The 27,671-nt window shown below is 34.2% G+C and overlaps 2 protein-coding genes across 2 annotated transcripts; both read left to right on the forward strand.

Annotated features, from left to right (window-relative positions):
- On the forward strand, positions 1-27,126 carry LOC128191230 (fibropellin-1-like). Its single transcript, XM_052863324.1, has 18 exons — positions 1-15; positions 373-672; positions 3,797-3,889; positions 10,882-11,029; positions 11,259-11,369; positions 11,768-11,878; positions 12,331-12,441; positions 13,272-13,382; positions 13,845-13,955; positions 14,087-14,197; positions 15,062-15,172; positions 15,845-15,955; positions 16,050-16,160; positions 20,203-20,313; positions 20,402-20,447; positions 26,271-26,335; positions 26,669-26,759; positions 26,858-27,126. Exons 1-18 carry the CDS (start codon positions 1-3, stop codon positions 26,985-26,987), a joined length of 1,998 nt encoding a protein of 665 aa, XP_052719284.1. The 3' UTR covers positions 26,988-27,126.
- LOC128157382 (uncharacterized) lies at positions 20,633-21,705 on the forward strand. Its single transcript, XM_052819900.1, has one exon. It carries the CDS (start codon positions 20,633-20,635, stop codon positions 21,677-21,679), a length of 1,047 nt encoding a protein of 348 aa, XP_052675860.1. The 3' UTR covers positions 21,680-21,705.
- Positions 27,127-27,671: the final 545 nt, after the last annotated feature.

Consider the following 27,671-nt stretch of genomic DNA (forward strand, 5'->3'; position numbering starts at 1 on the left):
ATGTGTACAGCAAGGGTACAATCGCTTTAAAAACTAAATAATTAACCCTTCACCAATACACGCCAGGACTCGGGACCAATTAGAGTAATTTGCATATAACATTTATTTTAAAAATAATTTGTCTGCTGGAAGTCAATGAGCAGGCAAATAATTTTTAAGATTTACTCAATTTAAAATTGATTACTATGGATTTACTGGTGATTCATTATACAATATACATGACTGTATATATAGAGTACCCACAAATATTACATACAGAGTCTTGAATGTTTACGAACGACTTGCGACGAACAAACACATGTTGCATTTAGTTTACTGACTTCCCGGGTGAAATATTTTTCATGCACAGTATTAATATTCTGGTTTTCAAAGGTAAATACCAATGGCGATGTAACGTTTGAAAGCAGTCTGAGTCAATTTGTTGCAAATTCCTTCCCGATAAGTGGCTCTCATAAAATCATTGCACCATTCTGGACCGACATTGATATCAGGAATGGCGGACAACTGTGGTACCGCTTAACTACACAAGACTTTATGTTAGAACAAGGAACGAGTGAAATTCGAAACCTTTTTCCACACATTCTGAGTTTTGCTGCCTCCTGGATAATGGTCGTCACCTGGGAAAATGTTGCCGTTTTTGGTTGTCGTGAGGTTGGCATATCTTGCTCACTGGTATGTATGTATCGATTCACATTAAAAGTTATTAAAATACATGTATGCTTTTATTTTCATACATTTAGGTATACATCATGCCAAAAATACTGTAAAGAAGATAGCTTAAAAAGGCAAATTCTCTGAATCGGACTACTTAACCTATTTAGGTACAGTATATTATCTGTCGCTGTTGAAGATGATCAGCTTTGTAATACAACATACAGAATGAGATAATTACCTTTTTATATCACCTGAGTCTTTCATATGACATTGTTTTGTCTTCGTCTGTCGTCGTCAGTTAACAATTTAACTTCATGAAAACTACACGGCCAATTGTAACCAATTTTACTTTGAAATATTTCTAGAATAAGGGGAATATAAATTTAAAAAAAATGATCTTACCTTCTCTGGGGCGTCGTGGGCGCGGCTAAATATGAAAGAAAAAAAGCAAAATTTTCGAAATTCTTCTTCCACACATGTGTGTGGGGGGGGGGGGGGGGGGGGACTAAATGCATGGTTATGATGTCCATGAAACGTTCTACCAAAATTGTGAAATTCATGTTTCCTGGCCCAGGGGCTCAGGCCGTAAGTAGGGACTAATATGGAAAAATGTAAAAAAAAAAAAAAAAAAAAATGTAAAAGAGACATGGTCAAGATTTTGGTCAAATTTTATTTTTCTATTTTCATTGTTTGCAATGCTTTACAAATGCATTTCTAATGATCAACCAAGATCTTTTTCATGCTGAATTTTATATCTACTTATTCGTTTCAAGCTTAAATGAACAGTTCCTAGCGTTTGACACATTCATTTTAGATTTTCACTTTGACATGCAAAATGTCAACAAAATAATGACCCGAGCTTTGTTTATTTAACAAAGACTCTTGAGCATTATATCTCGCTTATAACACAACGACCGACACTCTGGCGATTAGAAATGCCTTACTGAAGCATTGTAAACCTTTATAATGGAAAAAAAAATTGATCAAAATCGTGACCATGCCCTTTTAGCAAAAATGTGAAATTCATGGCCCTGAGTCAGAAATGAGGCCCTAGTGTTTGGCCAAGAAGGCCATATAGTTAAAAAAAAGTCAATAAAATGTATTAAACACAAAAAATTTCTACTCCCATGTTTATTTTAGAAAAATTAAATGCATGGATATGATGTTCATGAAGCCCGTAAAATTTTAAAAGCAGGAGTAATGGTCAGCGGAGTCTCGAATTAGATTTTAGACTCCAAAATGAAGCTTAAACTGCAAACATGAGACACTACGACAGGTCCATCTAAGGGGTATAGTATGCAGATGACCGTATAAGCCTGTGTGCCTCTTGTCAAAAAGTGCATGTGGTTTGTATAGTTTTCGAATGCAATGAGCATCTTGAGTTTCAATGCAGCTATTGAAGCTTGATATTTTTCCCTTTATGAATTGATTTAGCATGATCATAATGACATGAAAGATACCTTTTGTTAAAAAAGAAAATTAAAAAAATTTTTAAAAAAAATTTAATCCAATAAAAATCTTGAGAAATATCACATACACAATACATGTAGTTACATTGGGGGTCATTTTCATGTTTTGATTGATTTGATATTATTGTTGTAAAAATTTATTTAAAAAGTATTTGCGTTTTAATTTTACCACTTTTCTTTTTCTATCTTGTTTCATCGTTCTCAGTGCAGCTTTCTATCAATCATTGAAAAGTTCTTTATTTTCCAAGTACTTCATTACTGTAAAAATTATCATGAAATACTGTGGAATCATTTAATTTCGTGGGGGTCAATTTTCGTGGATTGTTGGATTTTTGCTTATTCATGGGACGTATATCGTGGATGCGTCAGTTTTCAGTTTCAGTCGGAAAACTAATACTTATATAATTCGTTTTTGTGGAGGATGTAAATTCGTGGGTGAGAGGTTACACGAAAATTGAGCCACCTCTTATTCTAATGATTACACGGTAAATATTAAATAAGTAAGACAAATTATCATATCAAATAACTCTAACACCGCATTTAAAATTTATTTAAAGACGGAGAAAAAGGTAATAAAGAGAAAGATTAAGAGAGAAAACAATTTTATGTAAGGTTCTCCGCATTTGATAATACCAAACGCAACGAAGATGCAAGGGATATAATATCTTTGACTAGTCAGTCAGTCCGTCAAGCCTCTCTTTTTTTGCTAGCGCAACTCCTCTTAAGTCGCTGCACGAAATTTTGGAGATATTAGGACACAATTTGTAGATGTGCATTTTAAAAGGATACTCCAATTCCAGTATTTTTCTGGAAATTTTGGCCCTTTTGAACTTCGAATTATATATTGCCTAAAGTAATGAACAGTTTATGGGCGCTTTTCTCTTATACCGCTACATGGAATTTTGAGAAAATGTGTAGGCATTTAGGACACAATAAGCAACGAATTTAATAGTAGCGCTACATCCTCATACACATGGCTTCTTGTGCAATTTATTTTTGATGCTGTAGATTATATTTACATTACATGTAATGTGGACACGCATATTGTTATTAAAGGGACTTGGACACAGTTTTAGCTCAAAATCTAAAATTTTATTTCACCCAATTTTAATGTTTAGAAAGGTTAATATACTTTGTCAAAATTTGAAAGTCAAACATTGAGTTAAAAGCAAGATACAGAGTTTGAAAGTTTTTGTTTTGTAAACAAAGCTCGAGCTTTGTTATGGTTTACATATGTGTTTTATTGGTTTAGGTCTAAATCAAATGATAATTTTTTCTGTTTATCATATTATCTACGAACACATTTAATCAGTTTACCCTGTTTGCCACGAGTCATTTTGTAAAAAAAAAAAAGGTTATTCCATACTTAACATTATTTGTAAACAAATATAAGACTCGAGCTTCGTTTACTTAACAATGATTTCTTTCCTCTATATCTCCCTTATAACTTCAAATTTTGGTCGATCATTCAAAATGAGCAAGTAAACCATTTTATACATAAAAAAGAAAGAAAAAGAAAATTTTGATCTAAAATTGTGTCCCTTTAAATGTCAATTACGTTTTAAACAAAATAAATGCTAGTATCTCAGTCTTTCTTTGTTTAATTTACCTTTGAAACTCTCTAGTGTCTTTTTATATATAGAGATAATGTTTTGCTTTGTCTTTTTCTACAGAGGAATACATTTCAGCTGGTTTTGATGACAGATTGGACCCATTCGTTTACTCTTTTTAATTACAACAAAATAACTTGGACAAAAAATGCTCAGGTAATAACATTGATTTTAAGTTGTTTACATGCATTATGTTTATTTTCATTCTATCAAAACTTATTTAATGCAACCAAAGCCGTAAGGAAGTAAAAGACCGTACATTATATATTGACCGTGGTTTAAAGTATTATTTGTTAGTAAGACATGTCCCATACCGGCACATCCCCCCAATTTTCACAGGTAAGTAGGTTTTTATGTCCGATTGGGAAAATTTTAGAACAAACCCGATCATATATACGAACAATTTTCTGATTCCTGTTGATAAAAATTACATGATGTACCAAAGATCCAACTTGATGACTCAGGAGTGATAATAATTGTGTTGGATTGAATGGAACAGTAGTACATGAAACTGCACGGTATATTCCCGGTCGTCGTCTTTTTTCTCATTAATTTGAACACTGGTCGAGTGTACGTATGGTTTTTGATTAAAAGTAATGAAAGTCTTACTGTAGTTTATCATCATGATGATACACATGGACAATGGGAATAACTATGGTAGCTACCTTTCCATCTTGATCAGTTTATCTAAAAAGACTCTGTGGGAATAAGCCGAGGCAAAAAACCACGAAGGTCCATAGAAAAAAACAAAAAATATTTTTCTTACAAATTTCACTTTAGTTACATTTATCAAATATAGGTAATCATATACATGCAGTATTGCCAAAACACACAAAAACAAAAAAAAACAACAACAAAAAGTAACTACACATTTAATTGACAAGCATATAACAAAATAGTTATATGCTTATTTAGCAACAAAATAGTAAAGAAATCGGATATTCAAACTATATTTTTCCATAGAGTGGGTCATCGTACCACTTTTAAAATACAAATATTGATAGCACATGTAAACGTTTATCTTTTTCGACTTTCGAAAAAATGGTACGAAAACCCACTCTATGGTAAAAAGTAAGTTTTCCTCTTTTAATTTTTTAAGATCGGTCTTTAAATAAGCTAAGTCCAGTTGTTCGCGTAATACCGATAACAATACAATACACTATTGTGTAGCTTTTGAATAGGCGAATCGGTGGTGTACTGGTAAGCGGGGAGTCTTTTGATGTTTTTTTTTCGGGGGGAAGGGGGAGGGATATTTTTATTTACATCGTTAAAATTCGAACGTTATTTTTTTGCCCTTTTTACTTAATAATAAAAAATTGCTAATAATAATTAAAATTGAAATTATTTGATATTCGTTTTCTACTACTTTTCGTTAAGTATGAAATGTATGCTATTCTCTTTGAGACTGCAAGACTTCACATTGTAAACAGACATGGACCGACCTTCACGATACGGTTGTTGTGTATGCAAGAAACAATTAAAAGGCAAGATAAAACGTTACATCCCTCAATCCTTGAAAGCCTTGTTAACACAACAGGGACATACACTGGACAAAAGCAGTCAAATATGCACTAAATGCAGAATACAAGCCAAATCAAAGGTACAGTGTGCGCCTAAAGGAAATTCAACAACTAACTCGCCATGTATTTCACTTCCCATTGTATCGGCAGGAAAGTCACATAACAAATGCGTGACTTTTCGAAAGAAATAAGTTGTACCAAAAGAGGCACGAATGGATGCATTCATTCACTTTCAATTGCTTGTACCAGTCGGGTGCAAATGTTGTTGCAGGCATTTACTTGTAAAATGGCTTAATACTGATCATTTACATGTTGACTTTGATAAATATAAGAAACACAATTTTGTACTGTCATTTAAAGAAATACAAGATTTACTCGAACACGTTCGCTTAAGAGCAATGGGTTCTTGTAACACTTACAACCTAAGTTTTGATAAACTTATCAAAGATGAAGATAACAATTCTTTACTGGGAATCTCCAAACTCAATTTCGACGATCTAGTTTTACATGTAACGTCAATGAGAAATACACAAAATCGAACAGTTAGAAACGCTGTTGGTATTCTTCTTTTCAAGTTGAAGTCCGGTTTATCGAATGGGTTGCTGGCTATTCTTTGTGGATTTCGATGTAGGCGACAAGTAGCCGAAATCGTTGAAAGTGCTCGAAAAGCGATTATGAAAGATTTTGTTCCACACAACCTTGGTTTTGACCATATTACTAGACAAAATGTCATAGATAATCATACGACAGATATATCAAAACAGCTGTTTTCAGATCCCATATCAGACACTGTCATATTAGTTCTAGACGGTACGTATATATACATACAAAAAAGTTCAATGTATAAATTCCAAAGACTGTCTTATTCTAAGCGCAAAGGACGGCCTTTGGTGAAACCATTTCATTTTTGGTGACAAAAACAACCGGATACATTTTAGAGGTTTTTGGGCCTTACTTAGCAAATGGTAGAAACAATGACGCTTCTATAATAAAAACTATAATGGACACAAATAGATGCAATATTTTTAATTTTCTCAATGAAAACGATGTTCTTGTAATTGATAGAGGATTTCGTGACTCCATTTTCTAAATGAATGCGGGTTCAAAACACAAATGCCAGTCTTTTTACCAAAGTCCTGCAAACAACATTCTACATCCGATGCATATTCATCACGATTGGTTACTAAAATCCGATGGGTAGTGGTGGCAGCAAACGGTCGGCATAAAAAATGGCGATTTTTGGAAAAGGTGGTGTGTAATTCGCACATTCCTTCCATAGGTGACTATGTTAGAATCGTATGTTCTTTGATCAATAAATACAGACCACCCTTAAAATCGAATGGTCTAAACGATCTTGGTAATGGTTTTCAAATGTTAATGATGGCAAAGAAAAATGAAAATGTCTTGAAAAACCTCTGTGATACGGAACCACATTACAAATATCGTGCTAACTCTAAATCCTGGAAGAGAATCGATGCACATGATGCTGCAGTTAATTTTCCCACTCTGTCGGAAGATGTTAGACAATTAACTTTTGGAACCTATCAAATTCGCCAGGCAAACTCTTACATTAGAGAACATGTCGATGAGACTGGTCAGTACGCTTTTGATGTGTCACAAATGGAATCCAACCTGATTCACTGTAGGCTTCAATCTAGACACTCGAGCAGTACCCTGTACAATCTGTGGATGAAGTTCACAGATTGTGCCGTGACATCATGGTACTGCCAGTGCAAAAGCGGAGCAAGAACTTTGGGTTGTTGCTCTCACATTTGTAGTGTGATCTGGTACCTGGGTTGCTATCGCTATAACTGTAATGTAATTGAAACCAGGGGTAGGAAACAAGTGTTGATGATGCAGGGGAATACGTTGATGAATCTGAATGATAAACTTATAAACTGATCTTTGCTTTGTTTATATATTTAGGTTAAAATATCTTCAAAAATACTGTTAAATTGATGCGGGGATGCAGATCATTCCTTTTCAACTGCATTATTTTTATTATTTACACTGAGATAAATTATACGGTTAATAAAATATTGTTAGAAAGTAATCAACATTACCATTTGTATTTAAACTCTTTAAATGAGTCAGTTATTGTCATTACTTTGCCAGTTTTAAATTATATAAGTATATATGAATACTATAAAATTTAAACGCACTTACGTCATCCAAATGTCGATTACTCATCTCTCGAAGTTTTGGACATTTTCATTTGGACAATACTGTCCTCCGTTTAAACGCCTAGTTAACTCGTACGTATATAAATTCGTATAAGACGTACGAGAGGGTCGTGAGCATTTGCCTCGGCTTATTCCCCCACATTCTTTGAGGAATAACTGTATGGTGTTATTTGCAAATGAGACAGCACTAAATTGTAGAACTCTGGCTTGAAAGGCATCGAATGTATGGTTAATTCACCTACCCACAGAAAACCTAAATATGCAAACAAGGAAGCAGAGGTAAATGTAGCTTGACTTGCCTGTACACTTCGGAGTACCTGTCTACCTGAATTATGCTATGTAGAAGATCTAATGTGATAGGTCAACGAACGTCAACAGAAAGTTGCTTCCTGCATAGGCTTACTACAATGTATGAGTTTCTGAATGATGAAGGATTTAGTTGTGTCTGGCAGGTTGTATATTTTTACATGAAAGGCTATAACTGACATGTATGTTTCATAGTGGATGGAGCGGTTTTAACTGCAGACATGTATGCAATAAAGTTAATCAAGTGATCTAAAGGAGAGGGATTTGTATCTGGAAATTGAGAAGACTTTCAAAACTGCGAAAAGGCCAAGATGCCTTTTGAGTACGTAAGCTTGGTGTTTGTTGATAAAAGTGTATGAGCTTCATCTATAAAAGGCTAAACAAAATTATGATGGGATGGGTGTTAGGTTCAGTGATGCTGTTGGTGGAAGCTGACAATCCCACTGAAATGGTGAATAGAGTCAGCTACTTGATTACGCTATCCGGATTTAATATGTTCTGCTTGTATATGTAGATTTAATTGCAAGCACTTCAAATAAGGAACATGATACGTTTCGACTTTGATGATAAAAACAAGAGCAATGTTGTCAGTGTAAAGCAAAAGATTAGAATTCAACAAACAAAAGCCCAAAATGTAAATGCCCGTTACAAGTGGAATCAATTCTAAATAAGATATATCCTGTCTTGTGTCAAAGTCCAAATGATTTGGTATTTGGTATATAAGCCCATTCCCCATGAATATAAACACCATCTCCTGTTAACTTAGCGCTCTCTGTGAATAAATCCAAGTCGTTGTCCGAAGACCATAACTGGTAGGGAAATCAAATATGGAGACGCTGCTCGTGAGTCATCAATGGGGAAATTGCCATTGGAGCTGGAACCATTTGTGCTGGTGCTCAAATGACAGCCTTTGGATTGTGCGTTTGGCTGGAGACACTGGTGGATGTTGAAAACCTTAAGGCTACGCTTCTCAGGATGTTAGTAGTGGCATTTTCCAAAGCCGTCTGAGTTGCGATCATTGTGTCATTGAGGAATATCCGTGCAGGCGTCCGTTTCCTCGCAGATGGCAGCTAGGCGAGAGTGCTCGATTTTATCTTTGGCATCGTATTAACCTAAATGGTATTCTTCAATGACTTAAAATTGTTGAGGATTAAGTGGATTTCTTCTTCAAAATTTTACATTTGATGCTTGTTGTTTCAATAATTAGAATAAAAACTAGACGCGATCTCGTTGCGAGCAACGAGTGAGTCTTCCGTTTGATAATGAATTAATGATATGGTTATATTAAAATGTTGAAATTTCCGAAAAAGGTCATTTTTAAATTTCAATATCTCTGCAATGCGTTGTCCGATTTTAAAACGGTTTTAGTTGTATATTCAGTCTAAAAATGTCTACAAAACGTATATTTTGGAAACACTTCCGGTGACGACCGGGAGTGACGGACGATCTGCTCTTATGAAAAATTTGATAAGTTGAAAACATGTAAATTTTTTAATTAAAAAAGTTTTTAAAAAATTATATTTGATTTACAAACCCGATTGAAAATAACCTTACTCGATTAAAAACAAAATAAATCAATTGTGTTTAGGATTTGAGCTAATCAAGTCTGCTGCTTCTTGTATTAACGAATTTTTCCTTAGGGATAAATTCCAATATTCATTTTCCCTACTGTTTCATATGTTTTAAGAACTACATTGTTAGTATTATTTGATTCTTTATTAAGACGCACTCTCTATTTCGTATTACAGACATCGAATAACTCAATATTTTTAGACTGCAACTGCAATCAACTGACACTAAAGTCAGACAGTCAGACACTCAAATCAATGTCCAAAATAACACGGATTGTGTACATGTGGAATTCCGAATGAGTTTTGAAGAGACTGTATTGATGATAAAACGTGTGTTTAACTTCAGATTTACCCATTGTATAATCGTTCGCAAGTAAGAATTAACGTTGATTGTGACAGTTGATGTATGATGTATATAAAATTCCCTTTCACATACCTAAGTGATGTCAATATAGCTTCTTGAAATTTAAGGCTCGTATAAACCGAATTAATCTTAATATATCGTTTATGTGTACCACGTGGATTTTGATTGACATAGTTGACACGTGCTGAAAACTACAAGATCTTCGCCCGACTACGGTCATCATAGAATCGAGGTAAAGGGACTCTCTTAACGGAGCATATCATCACTTTCTCGATAATTTATAAAGGGTTTACTAATTTCATTTCATTTTAAAATGAACAGACATAAATATGCCAAAATACCCCATCAAGAAGCCTCACTTACAAAATTAATTTGGGTTGAAGTAACTCTTGTGATAAAAACGCAAACTACATACTTACAAAATAATAAATCGGGATTTTTTAAAAACATTTTAAACAGTTTTTACCTAGGAGAAGTAGATAAAATATTTCTATTTACAAACCTGTCCAAGAGAATCTTCGCAAGCCCTGCCATTGTTTGGTTTATTGTAGTAAATACGCATGCGTTATGGTATAGAAAGCGAACACTGTAACAAGTTGCGATATATATATTTATGAGTTATGAATTTAAGTGAAATATTTAGATTGATTTCATGGAAAAATTTGTAATTTTCGGAAAGTTTATACATTTATAAGTAGTACGCGGTGGTGTTAAGGAAGCATATGGGCAATTATTTTGACTGTTATATTCAAAATGATCAAAAACTTAGTGTTTTCCTTTAAAATAGATGTCAGTGCAATAAAATCGGGTAGTACATTACTACCACATTGGTGCATTATCAAGTGACAACTATAAATAGCTTACGTATATTCCTTAACATAAAATGTGATAGAACAACATTACCCCGCGGTTTCCGAAATAAAATAAACATAACAAGTGAAGGCAAAACATCTCTGTTTAATCAAAACCGCTGCTAGAATTCTATGTTCTTCTATGCACAAAATTAAATTACAAAAATACCGATCGGAAATTGTTTTCAAGTTGGTTTTATAATAAGATGCGCCGTATTGTCTCTTTAACGACTTGTAAGCTGATAGGTGATGACTTATAATTCATGAAATCTCCCGAATTTCCTATTTCCTATTGTCATAATAAAAAAAGTCAAACATATTTTTGAATCATCGTTTCACTTTATTAACCATAGGTTGGGTTCAATGCTGGTGATGGAGTTAACTATTTTTCCGTTCCGGGATCAATGACAGACGCTGTTTTGAATTTACCACAGATGTCCAACATAGACGTTCCGGGAAAATTTGTATTTCGATTGGACCAAAATACAATATCAAATGCAGGTCATTTAAAGCATTTTTTTATTTATTACATTGAACTACTAGCTAGTATTTGATCACAGAAGCGAATGAAATAAATCGTGTGCATTTGAATAGGAATTCGTATTTATATGGGAAAAAATAAAATGCAATTCATATCATTGTATCGATGACTAAACCATGAAAAACAATAAATAAATGAATTAATGAGTAAGTGTTAATACTAATATATTGCTTTTCTACATTCCAATAGACATTGTTGATGAATGTGAGAGCTCACCGTGTATTCATGGAAATTGCTCCAACAAATATCTTCTTTATGAGTGTAATTGTGAACCTGGATATGTGGGGATTAATTGTGAAGGTAGGGGAAAACCTTTTTTAAATCTTTGTTATGATGTGATATCTGAAATTTAAAGAAAGAAAGCTCACCAATTTTAAGTATATGCAATGAAATGAGAATCTTTAAATTACCCATTTACCACTTTTCACTGGTATTTAGTTTTGGGTTTGGTTTGCTTTGATTGTTTGTTTGGTTGGGTTTTTTTTTTTTTTTGGGGGGGGGGGGGTTGAAATATATAAAATTATATTACTTAGATATGAATTACTATTATCATTATTTTTTAAACCAAAATGTCGCGGATCTTAATTTAATGATTTAACTTTCATGAATGTTTTAAAATGACATTAAAGAGCCATGTACGTAGTGATGAGGGCATTTCGAAGAATAAATTATTTTTCTTCGAAATTTCTCTGTGACAGATATCGATGATTGCTACAGTTCGCCATGTGTTCATGGAAGCTGTATAGATGGAAACAACTCCTATACATGCCAGTGCATTGGGGGATATGCGGGGACAAATTGTGAAAGTGGTTTGTATTGTTTTCTTTTGTTTGTGTGTTCGTTTGTTTTCGAACAAAATTAATTACATAAATAAATAAACAAAGATTGCGTTATTATTAATTTCTTTGTACAACTTATTTTTAATTAAAACTTGTAAAAAAAAAAGCACCTAGTTTAACTAGGTTAGAATTTAACTATGTTTCTATAGAATGGTTCAGTGTTGCATTAATTTATACAAATTAAACAAATATCTAAATGGAGAAATTCTAAGCGTTTAAACGAATAATAAGGTAAACACATTTTTGCCGACATTAAATTTTTTATGCTTGATATTTCTGATTTAGTTTATGAAATGTCCTTCCTAATTATTAGTCATGGACTCATTGACAATTAAATATTGTAAATTATTTAGTAAAGGACGTTAGTCGATAATTGTGTTTTGCATTGAATTGCATTGAATTGAATTGAATGCATTACACAGATATAGATGAATGCGAAAGCTCTCCATGTGTACATGGAAATTGTACGGACCAAGTTAATGGATACCTTTGTGAGTGCATATCTGGTTACACCGGAGTCAGTTGTAATATAGGTAAGTGAAAGGCAAAATATTTTAGGGTAGGGGGGGGGCATCATACATTTATTTAGTAATTATACCCCCTGCAAACAAAGTTTGGGGGGGTATATAGGAATCAACTTGTCCGTCCGTCCGTCTGTCTGTGCAATCGTGTCCGGTCCATATCTTTCTTATGGAGAAACATTGGAAGTTCTTACTTCACACAAAGATTGCTAATGACCTAAGGGTGTGTCATGACCTTGACTCAAGGTCATTCGGGCAAGGTCAAGGTCACTGGCAGAAAAAGTGCAAAATTCGTGTCCGGTCCATATCTTTCTTATGGAGAAACATTGGAAGTTCCTACTTCACACAAAGATTGCTTATGACATAAGGGTGTGTCATGACTTTGACCCAAGGTCATTTGGGCAAGGTCAAGGTCACTGGCAGAAAAAGTGCAAAATTCGTGTCCGGTCCATATCTTTCTTATGGGGAAACATTGGAAGTTCTTACTTCACACAAAGATTGCTTATGACCTAAGGGTGTGTCATGACCTTGGCCCAAGGTCAATTGAGAAAGTTCAAGGTCATTGTTTCAGAAAAGCTATATTCTGTCTGTGTCATGTCTTGTACTAATGGAAATATTAGAAGCTAAAAATTAACAGTTTTCAAAAATAAAGCAGTTGTTATTTATAGAAAATGGACAGTGAAATAGATTCATCCAATATTTTCTATAATAGCAAAAATACACGCGTTATGATTTTTTTCTTAGCCGGGGGTATCAATTGTGAGCTTGCTCACAGTACCTCTAGTTTTTTTAAATATCATGAATAGTGGCGCTGTCAGTTAGTTATGTCTTGCTTTCTACAGATGTAGACGAGTGTGAAAGCTCTCCTTGTGTACAGGGAAATTGCACTGATCAAGTCGATGGTTACGTTTGTGAGTGCTTTCCTGGTTACAGGGGACCAAACTGTGACACAGGTAAAAAAAAATCCAGTAAACCCGTTTCATGAACAAATAAATTGCCAACAAAATACCTAATTATCACGTCAATTTTCTGTCTACGAACTAATGCTTAAGAGTTCGGGTGTATTGTCCATACCCCGTTTATCCTCTTTAATATTATTTTCCGCCCCGATGACCTATTTGCCACGGAGAGTGTATTCGCTTCGAAGCGGTTCGCTCACATATCGTGCGGTACTCTTATTAGTTGATCAACGGTGGGTTGTTAATTAAAATTATGATAAATAAAATTCTGGTAAGAGGTCGATGTCGATCATTTGCGATTAATTTCTGGAAATACTACCAAGCCCATTCTTTATTCGCTTTAGCCTGTACAAGCCATTACTAATACAGTTGTAGTACTTCAAACTCGTAACTTATGTTCTACCTTCTCTTCTTTTAAACTTCCATGTTTCCTTTTTTGTTTTGTTTTGGTCACAGAAATAGACGATTGTGAAAGTTCTCCCTGTATACAAGGAAATTGTACAGACCAAGTCAATGGTTACATTTGCGAATGTATTCCTGGTTTCAGGGGAGTCAACTGTGATACAGGTTAAAAATCAATAAAACACATTTGATTAAAGAACTTATGACGTTATAAGAATTGTCTTATTTTGCAAAAAGTTAATAAATATTTGCTTCAATTCTTCTAACTCAGGCGGGTATTTTATTGTTTATGACAGATATTGATGAATGTAATAGTTCACCGTGCATTTTTGGAAACTGTTCTGATGGTATCAACCAATACACATGCCACTGTTCTGCAGGGTACGCGGGAACAACTTGCGAATTTGGTTTGTATTTTAAGAAAGATTTTTTGGTTTAAAAGAAACTTTGTAGATTAGATTTATTCTGTTAAACGTACAAAGCAATTCTATTTATTCAAAATACAATATATCAATCGTAAACTATATGACTTTTTAACTTAAAATTGTTAACATTATGTCTATGGAATGTGAACGCTACGATCCTTTTAAACGTTAAACTGTGTTTTACCGACCATGTAAGTATCAAGGTTCGGTCTATTTCTTCTGTCTTTAGTTAGATATTTTGATAAAAATACTCATAGATATGCCTAAATTTCCAATGTTCAATAACTTTCAAACTTTTTCCCAAGAGATATCTTTATTTGTCAATTATAGGCCAAAAACATTCATTGAAAAAGGTCACCAAAAAAGTGAAATTCAATATATGAGAAAAATCTTGATTGATCGAGGGGTACATGTAAATAAAGTTGATTTGTTAAGTGTTCCATCCCTCATTATTAAGCATTTTGCAGTCAAACTATATATTGTCGTAGATGAAATTTTAGTTAAAATGCTGTTAATACATGTACATTCCTTTAAATGCACTATTGAATCCTAAGTAAAAGTCTCGATTGGGCAATTTATACATTTTTTCATCTTTATGTATAGCTTACAATCTTTTTAAAACCGTTTAATCATTTTACTTAGTTTATGGTGTATGTAAATATCTGCACGTGACGGCTAATTTGCTTATTTACAATAACGTAACAGAGGAATTACAACGAACCAGATACTACATGAAAATAAAAAAGTGACAAATGTTATGCACACCTGTACTCAGCTTCGTTAAGTAAATTTTAATGATCTTGTCACGATACGCATCATTGTTAATTATGCTTTTTCTATCCAAAGATATAAACGAATGTGAAAGTTCTCCCTGTGTATATGGAAGTTGTATGGACCAAGTCAATAGATATGTTTGTGAGTGTACACCTGGTTACATTGGTGTCAGCTGTGATACAAGTGAAAAAACAAACTGTTTGGTTTTTGCATGAATTCTGTATAAGCAGTTGTTGCATATTGTTGCATAGCTTTTGCAATATTTTATGACAAATATCGAGTCATTTAAACGACTTGAAAACGATATCATATCCAAATATTTTTTCATGTAACAACTAAAATAAAGATAAGAAACGATAAAAAAAAACATTCAGAGAAAAGTATTTATGAATGCATAATGCAATCATTTTCATGACATTAGTACAAAAAAGCTAAGTAAAAAATATACTATTTTTTTATATTGCATGCTCGATTGAAATTCAATTTGGTTTGCAATAAAATGGTTTGTAACAAGTAAATGCATATTTGAAAACTACGAACTAGGATCACAAATTGCTTTGACAATAAATTTTTAAGCATTTTAAAATTAAATTTCAAACTTAAGAATCATTGTCAAATTAATAAATTTCTACTACAAAGTTAATATTTTATATCATAATAATGCTAAATACATCTGAAATTGAAACGATTTTAGGGACTTTTTCTCATATTAAAGGTTGTTCGATGAAATTATTGTTGGTTATACTTATACAATCTTGCTTAAAATCATTTTGGAAAATTGGAATAAAGCTATTTAAATAAATAAACAATCTAATAAGTATAGGTTGCACGATCTTTTTGTGTCTTGTTACACAGATATAAACGAATGTGAAAGCTCTCCCTGTATGCAGGGAAATTGTACGGACCAAGTTAATGGATACGTCTGTGAATGCTATCCTGGTTTCACCGGAATCAACTGTGATACAAGTAAATGATATTTTACCTGTTAAATGATGAAAAATTAATGTTATTTTACCTTATACCAAGAGTCTAACGTACCTTTTGTTAAACATCAAAACAGATATTGATGAATGTGAAAGTTCACCGTGCGTTCATGGAAACTGTTTTGATGGTGTTAACCAATACACATGTCAATGCTTTCTGGGATATACAGGAGCAAATTGCAGAACTGGTTTGTATTGCAAAGAATATGCTTATCAATACATTCTTAGATGGAATAAGTGTTTGATTATTTTTTTAATAATTCACAATTCTTTTTAACAATTATTTTAAAAAAAAACAAAACGTTATTTACTTCTATGCGATATACAGTGGAGCCTCACTTATCCGGACACTTTTGTCCCCAGGCCAAATCGTCCGGATAGGTGAAGCGTCCGGATATCTGAATTGTGATATTTACCTTTAATATTTATGGAAATATAACTCATAAATAAATTATACTATTAAATATTTTATTTTGATAGCCATACGCACTACAAAAAAAGTTTTAAATTAATAAAACAAATTATTGTTAAAAACATTATTTAAGGTATGTTTTCTCCACAGGAAAGCAAGCACTACATTCTACAAGGCAACACATGTACATGTACATAACACTATGTGGGTGTTCCACTTTACGCTGACAAATCTTTTTCTTCAAGCTAGCGGTGATCGCAACTCTCGCTCTCTTGGCCGGTGGTGTTGACATGTTTGAAGCTGCTCAACATTTGATGATTGAAAATGGATGAAAATCTGTATATATTCTTTTATTGATAATTGTCCAAGCTATTTTTTCGTTGACAGAACTTACCCAAGCTAATTTTACGTATCCATCTTTCTATAAAGTTAATTGCACCCAAGCGATATTTACAAGTAGCGTGAACACTCATCCATGCCATGTTTTGCATAAATTATTATTACACTGTCAATTGAACACACGCTATAAAATTAATGTCGATACCCTGAACATCCCAAGCGGTCTTAATAACTATCGTAAACAGAACTCAAATTATCAAATATTTCATTTCAATTACGTTTTAAAATGAATAGGCGTACTAACGATCTAATCACACTACGATTAATAGAATTTTAATTCAATCAATATATGACTTTTTAAAACACAAATTTAACAATTTTCATGACATTTTAATCAATCAATAAAAGTTCATAAGTTAAATTGCGACAATTAAACATGTCGCATCCATGGTTATCGTAATATCCTCGGGCGAGTACATAGCGTGACACAGGTGACCCCGATTACCGGACGAAGGCATTGTTTAAAACCAACAACCAGTGTCAGATGTTTTTACACCAATTTGCACTTGCGCATAAAAAACTTTTGTGCCCCCGAACACTAAAATGTGACCGTCCGGTTAAATGAGGTAAAATTTAAAGGAAAAGTGTATTATGTGGTAAAATTTGACCGTCCGGATCCGGAACGCGGAATTCCGGATAAACGAGACAAATTATTGTGTAAAAATTCCGTTCCCAATAAAAATCGACCGGAAAGTGAAGCGTCCGGATATCTGGCGTCCGGATATCTGAGGCTCCACTGTATTAACAACCAATTATACCATTCATGACAATAAGGTCAATATATCATTTAAATTATTGCAGTCACTACTTATATTCACAATAATTATACATTTTTACAATTGATTTATTGTTATTTTAGTGTTATAATAGTATACATGTAAATTTTTCTGTTAAGGTAAGTTTGATTTACTAAGAAATTTTGATAAGCTTCCCCGTGTTTTAGCTCGATGTTAACTGTATTCTTATGAATGCCTAACAACTGTAACCCTGGTTGTAACAATTAAGCAATCAAATAGTGGTCTTATTGCCCCTAGAAGGTTTAAAAATAGCATGTAATTGCTTGGTTCAATTCATGGATTATACATCAGAAAAATATTTTCAAAAGAAGAAATCAATTTACCGGTATCTTATGAGCTGATATATTAGCATTTTGTTATTTCCATCTTATTTTTATTTTTGTGTGATAAAATTGCTATCGGCTGCGGAAAGGGTAAAATACATTTTTACAAAATCAATAGTAATTTAAATTCAACAAACAAAAACAATATCTTCAATGACCCTAAATGCAAAACCAACTGTCTTCTTTGCAATATAAATATACGTAAAATGAACCAAAGGTGTCTTTTTACATATCAACAAACAAAACGTAAAACCAACATACATAAATGCAAAACGAACAGACATCAACATAAAACAAGCGACGCACAAAAATTAACGCCAGGTGGCGTGTTAGGGCAGCAACATGCGCGGTGTCTAGTCAAGTCTTTCACAGACCATCTCGTACACAGGTCATCTCGTATACAAAAAATCAACTTGTATACAAAACAGAGAAGGAATTTGAATCTTAGACAACGTTTTTTGTAAATTAAATCATGTTTTACACAAATGGCTCAAAAATGTTCTAGTATATGCAATTGTACATTCCGATGATCTAATGACGTTGCTTTAAAATCCCTCAATAAAACATATATATCTATACTACTAAATAAAATTATTAGTGTTAATATAGGTAATTAATTAATTATCAGCAAAAATAAGTCTCAAAAATCCGAAATTTGAACTGGAATGAATTTGAACTTTGTAATTGCCAAAACCGGAGCTTTCGCTTCACATAGAAACATTTCTGCAAATAGAGCGGATCTACATGAAGTGTACCAGCGTGGTTTACAGAGGATGCTTTCCATCATTGAATTTTAAAAGAATAAAAAGATTTTTATCAAACTTAACACATGAAACCAGAAATATAGCTAAGACAGCGGAAAACTGGTTTCTTTAAGTGCGCGCATTTATAAGCTTTTGAATCGCTTCACATAGAAACATTTCTTCAATTAGAGCGGATCTACATGAAGTGTACCAGCGTGGTTTACAGAGGATGCTTTCCATCATTGAATTTTAAAAGAATAAAAAGATTTTTATCAAACTTGATACATGAAACTAGAAATGTAGCTAAGACAGCGTAAAACTGGTTTCTTTAAGTGCGTGCATTTATAAGCTTTTGAATCGCGTGTAAAGAGGTCAGAGTTCATTAGCTAAATTTGAACTAAATGTGCCTTTTTTATATTTAAAAAAAATAGTGAAGTATACATTTAAACCATGAAATCAATCTTTCTACATTGGATTTTTTTCCTAAAATATTATCTACAGCGGAACGAAAATCATAACAGTTTAATTTGCTTATGACAATTGAAAGCGTTTCGGTATCTCAAAACGATAAGTAAATTATACAAGATGTTTTTTTAAAGAAAAAGCTGGATGGAATAAGCAATTTCACTAAGCTGGTAATTCTAATGAAATACCATAATTTTATTTCTTTGATTCCACAATTTTTCGATAATAAAAAAAATACTTATGAAAAGGAATATCTGAATTACTGCTTGCTGAGAACTTGCTTTTACAATGTTTAACCATAATAAACTTATTTAAAGTACACTTTTCGTTTTGCATCCGAATTTTCCACAATACATAAAACAATTTTAAGCCGTGCATACGAGAATATTTTTGTATAGGACTTGACTTTTCGGTTTTGTATACAAGTTGACTTTTTGTATTCGACATGAATTATGTACTAGATGGTTGTGTGAACGCCGCGCATATTGCTTCTCCAAAATCCCAACTGGCCTTTGTTTTTGTGCGTCCGCTTGTTTTATGTTGATATCTGTTCGTTTTGCATTGATGTATGTTGGTTTTACTTTTTGTTTGTTCGATTTGTATGAAGATACCTTTGCTTGATTTAATGTATATTTATAATGCAAAGAAGGCTGTTCGTTTTGTATTTATGGTCATTGGTGATATCATTTTGCATTGTTAAATTTAAATTACCATTGTTTTGTAAAAATGTATTTTTTGCCCTTTCCGCTGCCAATAAATTGCTCAGTATATTAAAATCTATTATTTTAAATTGTGACGGCTCGATTTTTGCGGACTGATAACTCCATAGATTCTCTTCACCCATGAGTAAACGTCCTCAAAGATTTATGAAACCAGTGTTTACTGAATGCTTCCACGACATTGTATCATCACGAATCGTGAAGAATTACTCGCAATTGCCAAATGTTCCAATATTTTATGTTTCACTCATCTCTCTGAATTTGTATTTTTTGTAACTGATTTGATGCAAAATCTGTGTATAAATGATGTCTTGATTTATAGCATAAAAGTTCACAACATATGTGGTATTCTTTCTTCATTGATAAACGCAGATATAGACGAATGTGAAAGTTCTCCCTGTGTACAGGGAAATTGTACGGACCAAGTTAATGGATACCTTTGTGAGTGTATTCCCGGTTACATTGGTGTCAACTGTGATACAGGTAAATTATCCATCCTTATGATGAAATATTTAAGATTTCTTTGTAAGAAGAATGTTATTCATATTATACATGTCATTATGTATGACAGATATAGACGAATGTCAGAGCTCGCCATGCATCCACGGAAACTGTGTTAATAGGATTTCACCATTTAAGGTTAAATCCATTTATCAAAGTGAACGGACAATATTTTTTTATAAAATTTCGTAATTTGAGCTTTAATGACTTTGCGCGCGAAAATTAGTGAGAACATCATGAATTGCTGACGTCATTATAGTACACATTTACATCATCAGTCAAAGCAGAAGATTTTAACGAAATGCCGAAGAGAAAAACACAGAGCAGCGAGAGCCAACCCTATCAACCTCGGAAACGAGCAGGGAAGCAACCGCCTCTCCTAGAGCCCCCTTCAGCCCCTTCGACAACTGATTATCCTGAAGTTCAGATGAATCTGGCACCTGAACTGCCCCAGTCCATCCCTGGTCCTTCTTACACACTTGGTGCACAGGAAACTCCCCCTGTGGAGCCGCTACCTCCTCACCAACTGCAAGACCTGGCGGAGCGGATATCCACCATCTTAAAAGACAGAGGGAGTCCTCAGTCGCAGGAAGAAGGTACATCTCAGTCTGGTTCTGAACTTTTGAATGCACGTGTAGCCAGTTACGATAATGAACTGGGACATAATGTACCCAACAATGTCAAAATTAAAATTGCTAATGGGGAATATGTTAATTTGGCATCCTTGATTAACAATAGAACCGAAACTGACCCAAATGATGATACAAAGTATTTCTCACTTCAAAATGGCAGCTTGGCTCTATCTGCTAAATCCAAATTAAGACCCATCACTGATATTCAGGTCTGGACGGATGCTTTCCTTGTTTATGCATCCATTTTTGCTTTGGCTCATCCCACAGAAACTTCAGGCCTGTTTAAATATATTCACACAATACGGCTTGGGGCAAATCGGGTCAATGGTTTGGGGTGGCGCGATTATGACATCCAATTCAGACTTAAGAAAGAGTGCAATCCTTCAATGTCATTTGCTATAGTGGATCAGGAGCTATGGTTGCTTTACATGTACAACAGCGCACCTTCCCCACAGCATTTGGTAAACCAACCCCAGCCTCTGAAATGCTATAATTTTAATTACAGGGGCGCATGTTCAAGGCAAAACTGTCTTTATAGCCATTTGTGTATATTATGCTCACAGCCCCACCCATACACAATGTGTAGAAACACTACTCGAAATTCCTTGAATTTTAGATCTGGAAACTTCCAATCAACCTGGCGTCCTCAGTCAACAGTTAAACCAGCCACAAACAGTAACAGAATCCCCCTTCCCTTGCATGCTAGACGTCAGTAATGTTGCTTGCACTCCCATTAAAGTCCCAGCATTATCCAAATATTTGGCAAAATACCCTATTAGGGAAAATGCCCTCGAATTACTAGAGGGGTTTCAATTTGGTTTTAAATTATGTTATGAAGGTCCTAGACGGCCATACAACTGTAACAACCTTAAGTCTCTAAAGTTACTTACCACAGAAGCCATACAATTGGTTAACAAAGAAATAAATATGGGCAGGGTTGCTGGACCTTTCCCTTACTCCCCACTTCATAACCTTAGACTTTCCCCGATAGGTATGGTGCCAAAGAAGGATGGTACTTTCCGCCTAATTCATCATTTGTCTCACCCAGCTGGTGATAGTGTGAATGATTATATTGATCACAAGTATTGTTCAGTTAGATATACCCCATTTGAAAAAGCCCTTGAAATGTTAGAAAAGTTAGGTTCAAGTGCGTTAATGGCTCGTTTGGACGTCAAGAGTGCTTTTCGCTTACTTCCGGTTCATCCATCTGATTTTCAGCTGCTGGGTTACAAGATAAATGATTACATTTATATTGACAAGTGTATGCCATTTGGGTGTTCAGTAAGTTGTGCTAAATTTGAAAAGTTTGCTTCCTTTCTGGAATGGGTATTAAAAACTCTGTGTCAATCTTATAACGTAGTGCACTACCTTGATGATTTTCTACTAGCTGGTCTTCCTGGGACTCAGGAATGCCATTATCTAGTGTCAAAATTTACCAGTCTTTGTGATGAATTAGGGGTTCCACTAGCCCATGACAAAACCTTGGGTCCTACAACAAAATTAGTGTTTTTAGGACTCGAAATCGATACAGTTGCAGAGACGGTTAGTATTCCCTTAGACAAATTGGGTCAATTACGTCATCAACTGAACTATTTTCTTTACCGTAAAAAGGTGACCCTTAGTGAAATCCAGTCACTAACTGGCCTACTTAATTTCTGCATTAGAGCTATTCCAGCAGGCCGAGCATTCGTAAGGCGCTTGTATGATGCCACAGCCGGCCTTAGCAAGCCTTATCACAAACGTAGAGTTTCTTTGGAAATGAAGCAAGATATACAAATGTGGCTTGTGTTCCTGGAGTCATTTAATGGTATAAATTCTTATAAGCAGGTAGACTGGGCCAATGATTTTCAGTTAGAATTATTCACAGACAGTGCTGGTTCTGAAAACCTAGGTTGTGGGGCTATTTTTGGAACTCATTGGGCCTTTTTAACATGGCCTGAATCCTGGAAAGGGGCATGCATATTTAGGGACATCACATTTTTAGAATTGGTTCCCATAGCAATGGCATTCTCTATTTGGGGTAAGGAGCTTGTTGGAAAAAGAGTAATTCTTCACACAGATAATAAAGCACTTGTTACCATTTTAAATACTAAAACATCCAAATCACCCAGAGTCATGATTCTCTTAAGATTGTTAGTCCTGAAGGGACTTGTGCATAATATTCAATTTAAAGGGCAGCATATTATAGGAGTTCAAAACGTTAAAGCTGATTCTCTCTCTCGTCTGCAGTGGAACAGATTCAGACATGTCTTTCCAGAAGCCGACCAGCTCCCATCGACTGTTCCAGACTCATTCCTCAGACTCATCTACAATATCGAGCACAAGAATTGCTAAGTTGTTCCTTGTCTGAAAACACAAAGAAATTATACATGACAGCAGTTCATCAGTTTAATTTATTTTGCCATGCTTATGAACGTAATCAAACTTGGCCACCAAACCCTAATGACTTGATCCATTTTGTAGCGTATCTCTCATTTAAACAATTCTCATCAAGCACAGTCAAAGCATATATTGCAGGAATATCATATTTTTGCAGAATCCGGGGTTTTCTGGATACAACAAAATCATTTATATTACAAAAGGTATTGGTCGGATTTAGTCGTATGAACACAAGAGTTGACAATCGCAAACCAATAACCATCAGCATCCTTCAAGGTCTAATTTCTATTCTTCCTCAGGTTTGCCTATCAAACTATGAATCAATTTTATTCAGTGCACTTTTTTGCACAGCATTTTTTGGATATTTTAGAATAGGGGAGCTAGTACAGGATTCAAAAGTAAAACCAGGTCATGCAATACAAGTAGGCGATGTTCGGTTATCAACCAGCAATTCAGTCATTATAACCTTAAGACACTCCAAAACTGATCAAGAGGGAAAGGGTGCCACAATCACTTTAGTGCCCGCTAGCCCAATCTGCCCTATCCAACATCTAAATAAATATGCAACTTTAAGACCAAATTCCCCCGGAGCCTTTTTCATTCATTTGTCTGGCTATCCAGTGACCAGATATCAAGCAGAATCGGTATTTAACAAGGCTATTAGAATGCTAGGTTTGGACACCAAAATGTATAAGACTCATTCTTTCCGCATTGGAGCAGCTTCCAACGCATGGGCTAGTGGAATGAGTCAAATGGATATTGCGGGCAATGGGCGTTGGAAATCTCGTTGCATGTATAGGTACATCAGAAGTTAAGCATTTTGCTAGCATTTATATTGTGCATTTAAGGTGTTATACAATTTAGTTTGTTATTGTCACGCTGCCCTGTTTTTATTTATTTCACAACAGGGTTACAATGGTAGCTGCTGTATGTCATATCTAGACATAAAACTAACATACTATTGTGGAATACGTAATATGTGTGTATATATTTCTCGTTCAATTAATTTTGTATTTGTAGATACTAGAATTTGGATTGTGGGTTCGTCCATTATTAAGAGAGCCTTTTGTCAGACAAGGCATTCAATATTTCAAACTCACCTCGAGCTAGAAAGGCATCGGGCAACAATTTTCTGGCAGGGTAAGGGTGGAATGAAATGGGGGGAAATTCTGCCGAAAATCAAGTGTTTACTAAAAGTAGAGGACCCACCCAATTTCCTCGTATTGCACTGTGGGGGCAATAACATACCGGGTGATAAAGGTGAGAAGTCTGTTGATTTAAGACTAAAAATCAACAACACCTTGGTCAGTTTGGCCAAGCTGTTGCCCGACACTGTTTTGGTTTGGTCACAGATACTCCCCCGCCAGCACTGGCGAGGCGGTGTTGACCAAGAAGCAATGGATATGGTCAGAAAACGGTTAAACAGTTTTGTTGCAACCGCCTTAATCCGCACAGGGGGGAAATATATTCGATATCCAGAAATTCAGATTGATTGTCCGCACTTGTTTGCCCCTGACGGAGTTCATCTCTCTGAACTTGGTAACCAATTTTTCTTGTACCGCCTCCAACAAGCTTTGCAGACTTTTATTACAAAACCCACTGAAAAAGTGTCACCAAAATTGGGAGAGTTTGGGCCATGGCTGTGCTATGACTAGTTAACGGGTCATAGTCTCAGTCACAAATTTGTAGTGGCTGCATTGATTATATTATTGCTCCTGACTTATTTGCACTTATATACCCAGTCAGTTTGATATTGGCAGACAATGATCTTGCCTAGGATGCACTTCTGTTATGTATCTGACAGTGATCAATATTTGATCACTGGTTAACCTTTTGCTGATTACCTTTTTATTTTTATCTAAAGTTCATTTTTCTGTGGCGATGGGGGCGCTTATTTATTTATCTATTTTTTTACTACTGGTGGCGCAGACTATGCCATAGCATTTAGCATAGTCTCGTGGCGGCTTTTAGGCTTACCAGTAGTATCATTGGACTTGGTTATAACTAATATGTGCTTATCTTGACAGTATGTAATTGTGAACTTCTGTTCCCAGGGTTCACCATCTTTGCATTTTTAGGGATGCCATACAAGGCTATATATTGATGCCTCGGCTCCCTCACTTAAACGGCCATGGCCCATTCAGCCAATAAAAAGAATTCAGTATGAACTAGCTATTTCTTCTTTTTTTATTATTTATTGGGTATACTGGCACTCCCTTATTTTAACTTTCATCTTTGATAATAGGATTTCACCATTTAAGGTTAAATCCATTTATCAAAGTGAACGGACAATATTTTTCCTTTTTTATAAAATTTCGTAATTTGAGCTTAAATGACTTTGCGCGCGAAAATTAGTGAGAACATCATGAATTGCTGACGTCATTATAGTACACATTTACATCATCAGTCAAAGCAGAAGATTTTACCCACCCTCCCACCCTCTTTAACTAGCGTGTTCGGTTATTGAATATAAAATGTTTCATATTGGTTGTGATTTTGTTACACCTTTTCTGCTGTTAGATTTGTTGTATTTACAGGTTGCGTTGCTTTTGATCTTGCTGAGTAAATGTACTGTCTTCATCAATCCCATCGTCATGGCCGTTTTTCCCATCTTCTTCACCAAAGTCTGAGACGCCTCAAAGTGTGGATGCGGCTTTTAGGCTTACCAGTAGTATCATTGGACTTGGTTATAACTAATATGTGCTTATCTTGACAGTATGTAATTGTGAACTTCTGTTCCCAGGGTTCACCATCTTTGCATTTTTAGGGATGCCATACAAGGCTATATATTGATGCCTCGGCTCCCTCACTTAAACGGCCATGGCCCATTCAGCCAATAAAAAGAATTCAGTATGAACTAGCTATTTCTTCTTTTTTTATTATTTATTGGGTATACTGGCACTCCCTTATTTTAACTTTCATCTTTGATAATGGTATCAACCAATACACATGTGAATGTTTAACGCTATACATTGGAGCAAATTGTACAACTGGTTTGTATTTTACAGGCTTAACCATTTTAAGATGTAGTTGTTATTTGTTTTGATCAATGATATAATACTATATATTAACTCTGATTTCAATAATCTACTTATTATTTATGTTAAAACTCAACTTCTTTTGCCATACATGTGTGTTTACATAATTATGTTGACTGCTATCGATATAGTAGTATGATATTCATGTTAATAACGATTGAAAAAATTGTTCTGCTTTAATATTAAGATTCTCTATACATAAAATATTCGTGAAAAAAAAATAATCAATATATATAGCTAAATAGATTGTATACTTTCAATTTGATTTTTTCTTTACTTTCTGTTTAGTCAACCCCTGGATTTTTTGGCCTACAGTGTCGGGTTCTCTTTTACTTTTTATGGTATTTGTTCCTTTTCTTCTTTTGTGTAGACCAAAAAGGTAAGTGAAGTTACAGTGTACCTCAACTTTTTACTGTGTTAAATATTCTGTAACATCTATCCGGTTGCATCATGGCTCTTCTAAAATATTTTTTGCAGCAACAAAGATAAAGCAGTTCCTTTCAAAGACCTCTCATTCAGACCTGCTAGAACAGAGTTTAGAATACCCAGGCCGATGGTTCACTATCAATATTCGAGTGAACAGAAATTCTACACTGTATACTTTTAAAAGGATTAAAAATGCTTTTAATACCATGATTCAGCGTTCTAGTATATGTCCAGAGAAAATAAAATCATTCGATTTTGTTATTATACATGCACGTACCTTTGTGAATGATACTCTAGATTGTTATATAAACGTACAACTGTTTGCCTAAAACTTAGCTATTCGTATTCTATGATTTGATGTTTTAGAATTAGTTTCGAATAATAGTATTGTGTCCATTTAGTAAATGAACTATTGTTTTTAGTAAAAATTAAATAAAAAAAATAATATTCCTAAAAGTTCTTGCTCATTATAGGAACACGTCATGTTTTATATCATTCGCATTAATCATAATTATAATAGCTATATATTTATTCAACCGTGTGTACTCACACATGTTGTTGTGAGGATGAAAAGGTAACTATACACGACTTTTTGCATTGACAGAAAATATTCAAGAATGGTATGTTTAACATCAGGTTACGACACAACTGAAGACCTTACAAGGTTTTCAATATTATTGTAAATGCAATATGGTGTTGCTAAAAATCATTGATGTGAGATCATCTAGTATACGTAATTTTGACATAATTTATATACAATTTTAGATTGAGCAAGCAGTAAAAAATGTTCTTAATATGAACAGTATATAAATCTGCAACTATTTGAATATGTTTTCTGTGTTTTGTTATTGTTTTTTTTTCCCGA

The sequence above is a fragment of the Crassostrea angulata genome, chromosome 7 (assembly GCF_025612915.1).
Source record: "Crassostrea angulata isolate pt1a10 chromosome 7, ASM2561291v2, whole genome shotgun sequence".
NCBI classification, from domain to species: Eukaryota; Metazoa; Mollusca; class Bivalvia; order Ostreida; family Ostreidae; genus Magallana; species Magallana angulata.

Coding starts and splice junctions, on each gene's coding strand:
- LOC128191230 (XM_052863324.1), top strand. Junction 13,383..13,844: donor GGGACCAAACTGTGACACAG/GTAAAAAAAAAT, acceptor TTTTGGTCACAG/AAATAGACGATTGTGAAAGT. Junction 13,956..14,086: donor GGGAGTCAACTGTGATACAG/GTTAAAAATCAA, acceptor TGTTTATGACAG/ATATTGATGAATGTAATAGT.
- LOC128157382 (XM_052819900.1), top strand. CDS start 20,633: ATGCCGAAGAGAAAAACACAGAGCAGCGAGAGCCAACCCTATCAACCT.